Below are 5,000 nucleotides of genomic sequence, written 5' to 3'. Positions count from 1 at the left end.
ACAGATATTTATTTGCCTTTGTACAGGCTTCCTGTCAATGTGCAAATAGAATAGTTCTCCAGAGCACTCTGTCAGGGTCTAAATAAATTGTTAAGTCTGTCACAAGGAGATTACTGGGCTTCTCATGGAAAATACTGAAGCCACAATTCTGAAGTATGGTCCGATAAAATTGACCAGTCACGTTAAGTGAGGCAAACCGAAATTCTATCTCAGAGAAGTTTCAAATTTTCTTCGAAGCAATCTATCATGGCCGGGAATGGTGGAGATATAATGGTGTATCACAAAGTACAGCATAATCGTGATAATAAGGTGCAATTGTATTTAAGATTGATTACAATATGAACACAGAATGCTTTGTAAAGTATTGTAAGAAAATTATGTATGCATGATTGTGTTTAAAGCTCATGCGGCTGATCGAAAAAAGTGAAAATTTAAATAAACACAGGAAATATTTGCTTGCAAATAGGATTTTTATGCTTCTTCTTCCCATTGTGTACTTTTATTTCTTAGGGGGCCTGGGACTTGCGGTGGCATTTATTTGGATTATACTCAATGCCATTTAGGATACTTGTGCTTACTATGTGACCAGGCTTTGTTTTGTTTTGTTTTTTTTTTTGTTGTTGTTGTGCTTATAATTTATGGGGGAGAAAAAATGCATAAAACGTAGTTTTGCCTGGAAAGAGGAAATGGCTAGCGGATTCTCCACCACTAAAATCAAATCCACTTAATGAGTCGACCTCTGAGTACGCTGGGTAAAATTACAAATTGGAATATTCAACATTTATTTCTAGTCATTAAGTGCTGAGTGTCAATCGGACCTTTATAAGGGCTTGTACGTATTTCTAGGTTCCATACTCTACACGCAAGGCTATCGATGGCTTTGCACATGGATATCTTAGGGTTTTCTCCTTTTTGTAATCCTAGTCCTTCCAACAATGACACTTTTTTTTACTTTGTCTAACATTTTTCCTCCACTTTTAAATTATCCTGTAGTGACACAAGCGCCTTCTTTGAAAAAAAATTAAATAACAAACTCGACTGTGGATGTTCGATTTCCTGTTTGTTGTTGTTGTTGTTGGATTCGAGATTCCCTTTAAGAATCAACAATTGATCACAGCCTACTGCCACATGCCCTTACGTGAATGATAGTAATGAAACAGACCAGGCTGTTTGAGTCGTTCAATTTCCAGTCCAGCTGAGAGAACACGATCAACCAAATCCCAGTCCTCACCTCCCCACTTGGTAGTGAATTCTTTAACGTTCATTCCTATATTTTAAAATAAAAAGTTTGAAAAGAGAAAAATAAGATATTACATTGCAATTCCATATGTGGGAGCTTGGAATTTGTACAACACTGTATATGCAATAAGTCCAGGATATTTACTTTTGCAAATTAATATCCTCAGAATATGCAGGTTGTTTTAATAAGTAATAAGGCATTTGGACAGGGTAGCACACAGTCATATACAACTTAACCCTTTAACTCCTGAAACGCCCACTTATGTCTTTTACTCTGCCTAACGCTAGACGATTTAACACGTCAACATTTTTAGGGGTTTTTACTATGGAAGTATGTGTGATACACACATGACCGTGAGTGGTTTTTGGGGGATTTTGTCGCGAAAATCATTTGGCAACACGATGGTTATAGAGTTTTAACTGTATTCAAAACAGATTGGAACACACTTCAAAGTATGTATTTTGAGTGGGAAAACATACCTTGAAATGTTTTCCAATCTGTTTTGAATACATTTAAACTTCCATAACCATCATGTTGCCAATTGATTTTTGCGACAAAATCCCCAAAAACCTCTCACAGTCATGTAAATTGCAAATTATACTTCACAGCTTCCACATTACAAACTCACACGTTTTTATTACTGAGTGTTTTCTTCGTTACCCACGCATGTGACTTAAGAGAAACTTACGTTAAGTTGATTGCCTTATTTAATTACCTTGTTGAAAAAATGAAGGATAATCTAGTATCGAAAAAACTAAATGTTTCAGGTCAGTAATGAAAAGGAAAGAAATGTATCACAATCTAATTTCCCAAGCTCACTACATGAAAACGTACTTTACTTTCTAGCGGTGTTGTGTTACGAAGCGTCAAAAACAAAGGTTTGTATGGGAACTCAACAGCTTTGTTTCAAACGGCATAAAATGTGTTGTTTTGTGAATAAAAGTTGCCGCCGTGTCAGACTGTTTTGAAGCGTTTTCGACGACCTAGCGCTAAGAGAAGTCTTTTCTGGAGCCTTCCCAATAAAATGTTTTGTTTCCCATGGCCCCGTCTCTGGTGATGGTGGGTCGGTCAGGCGAAAAAAATGAATGCACACTTGAAGGGGTCTGGATTCCAGAGAAGGCCGCGCTGCTAAGTAAGAAAGCCTGGTTACAATGCGCGCCAAGCCTGTTGTCTCCGGACCGAAAATGGTAACAGCACCCGTCGGAAAGAAGAGGAAGAACAAGCCTTGAATGCAACTGTGTTAAAACTAAACTTTCAGTCGACCCCATAATAAGATTGAAACTGTCAAGCAAGACTTTTTGAAAGTTACCATTAAATGAAAAAAGTTGTGTTGACGAAATGTTCATTTCCAAGAAAACGTTCAGTCAGTTTCTTTTGCATATTAAAATTCACTTTTAATCTGTAAGATTTATAATCAGATGGTAAAAGATGTATATTAACACGACTACCAAATGTCTAAACAGCCTTTAAAAAACGTAGTATATATATCGATGTTAATTAAAGACAAGGACATCATATCATACCAATTGTTATTAATAACACAAGATCATGTGCTTGTAAATTAAAGTACTTGCTTCTTTGACTAGTGAATATGAGATTTTTTTTTCTTTTATTTTTCGAGAAAAATGGGTCGATCGGGTGATTGGAAACAAAGCATTTCATTGGGATGGCTTTAGCAATGAAACACCAAATTAGTGCTAACTCGCCGAAAACGCTTTAAAACGGTCTGCACGCCGGCAAACAACAAAGAAAACATAGCGGCAAAAAGGTCAGCCAATTTTATTCACAAAACAATACATTTTACGCCATTTGAGACAAAACCGTTGGGTACAAACCTTTGTTTTTGACGCTTCGTAACACAACACCGCTAAAAAGTGAAGTACGTTTTCATGTAGTGAGGTTGGGGATCCTGTGGTGAACCCAACTAAATTTCTGAAATGGGGAATTGTAGTGAACATGATAATAATACCTCCAAATGTATTCCAGTCTGCTTTGAATACACTTAAAATCCCATAACCAATATGTTCCCAAAATCCTTTGGGATTATTTGGAAAAACGCCACACTCAAGCCGCCCCACTGTTGGAGCATAAACCATCTTTCCCTTAATAGTGTGCTGTATAAAAAAAGATACAAACAAATTATTGCAAACAATATTTTCATTGTGCAAACTCTGGGCATTGAACAAAGATTGTGCCTACGATAACTGATGCAGGATTTCATAGCACAGTGGAACCTCCTTTCAAGGGATGCCCTTGGGACCAGGACAGGTGCCCTTGAATAGATGTTGGGTTGGATACAAAGATTAGTATGAAAATTAATATTTTCTGCGTCCCTTGAATGGAGGTGTCCCAAAGGAGAGGTTCCACTGTATACTTCAAAATGCTAAGAGGTTCTCCTGAGTCGGTGAATTTATCCTAGAGACATATCACCCGTCTGGGATGAACTTGCGCAAATTGACATACAGTGGAACCTCTCCTTTGGGACACCTCTATTTAGGAGACACCTCCATCCAGGGGACACACAATTTGGTCCCTGAGAAATGTTCATACTTATCTTTGTATCCAACCCAACCTATATTTAGGATACACCTGCCCTTGTCCCGAGGGTATCCCTTGTCTTAAAACAAATACAGGAAAAAGGATGCATCATCCATTGAGACAAATTATCCACAACAGTTGGAATATCAAAACAAACTACCGTGATAATTCATCCACAAGTGCTGTAAGAAACTCTTTAGGCAGATGCATACAACACGACTTATATCATGCAAAGTAGTAAGAAGAAATTGCACCCGTTTTAGATTACCGGGCAAACTAGACTCGTTTTAAGAAAACTCACCTTTCTGACACTATCCAGAAGTCCAATAGGAACATCAATATGAAGATCAAATAGAAAAACTATATCATTTTCATTTGGAACAGCTTCAACACCTTTCTGTACAGCCAATGTTTTGTAAAAAGGTCCCGTCATGTTGATCAATGTGTAGCGTTCCTTTAATGGCCAAACATCAAACACTCTTTCAATGTCAATGTCTTGACTCTCAAAATCAATAATAATAACATGGAAGTTTAAATCACTAGTTTCTTTGGACGTATTGATCAGCTGAGAAGCAAAGTGATGTAACCATTGTCCTTGATTCTTCACAGGCAGTACAAAATAGACTGTTGCAGAGCTCTCCCATTGCATTTCTATGGGAAAACAAAGCTCCTTCTCTTCATTTGGAACAAAGATATAATCTGAAAGTCGAAAACTAAGGTCTGATCCAGACAGGCCTAGTTGAAGTTCAAGGAGATAACGATTTCCCTTCTCAGGATCTGACTTCTGTTCAATGTTTAGGATTCTTTCTAAATAGTAACGTCTGTCAGAAAAAAAAGACACCCAATGTTAGCAAGAAAAGTTTTGAAATACTTTCAAATTATTACTATCTTTCGCAATTTGTTTTTCAATTTCCATTAACTTCCGGATTCTTCATGTCATGCTGTAATTAATAAACAGCTGAGTATAAAACAAGTTATCGGGGGTGAATCGCTCCATTGCCATTTTTGTACGTTGTTTCTTGAATATTGATGACCCTAAGGTACCTTGTGTGTGTGTGTTCTGTTAGAGATGATTTAGTACCAAGGAAGGGAGGTGACATGTGATGGCGTTATTCACATGTCAATCTGGTTTCCAGTGATTAACTAGTCCAAAAAAGAGTCAACTAGTCTGAACTTAGTAGGAATATTTTGTAATAGATAAAATATAAGCTGGAGATCTAGT

The 5,000-nt window shown here is 37.2% G+C and overlaps 1 protein-coding gene across 2 annotated transcripts in view; it reads right to left on the bottom strand.

Moving 5' to 3' along the window:
• The window catches only part of LOC138010381 (beta-1,4-N-acetylgalactosaminyltransferase 3-like), a 107,560-nt gene that overhangs the window by 905 nt on the left and 101,655 nt on the right, over nt 1-5,000 (bottom strand). For both annotated transcript variants that reach the window (XM_068857311.1, XM_068857310.1), the window contains exons 3-5: nt 4,080-4,599; nt 3,210-3,354; nt 1-1,267 (exon numbers count right to left, since the gene is read on the bottom strand). The exon at nt 1-1,267 is cut by the window's left edge and continues 905 nt beyond it. In XM_068857311.1, coding sequence (XP_068713412.1) covers nt 1,119-1,267; nt 3,210-3,354; nt 4,080-4,599 — 814 coding nt within the window. In that variant the 3' untranslated portion in view covers nt 1-1,118. The remainder of the gene's footprint in view (nt 1,268-3,209; nt 3,355-4,079; nt 4,600-5,000) is intronic.

Source organism: Montipora foliosa, chromosome 7, assembly GCF_036669935.1.
Source record: "Montipora foliosa isolate CH-2021 chromosome 7, ASM3666993v2, whole genome shotgun sequence".
Lineage (NCBI taxonomy): Eukaryota > Metazoa > Cnidaria > Anthozoa > Scleractinia > Acroporidae > Montipora > Montipora foliosa.
Note: the sequence above shows the minus strand (reverse complement) of the source record. Positions and strands in the feature narration are given on the sequence as shown.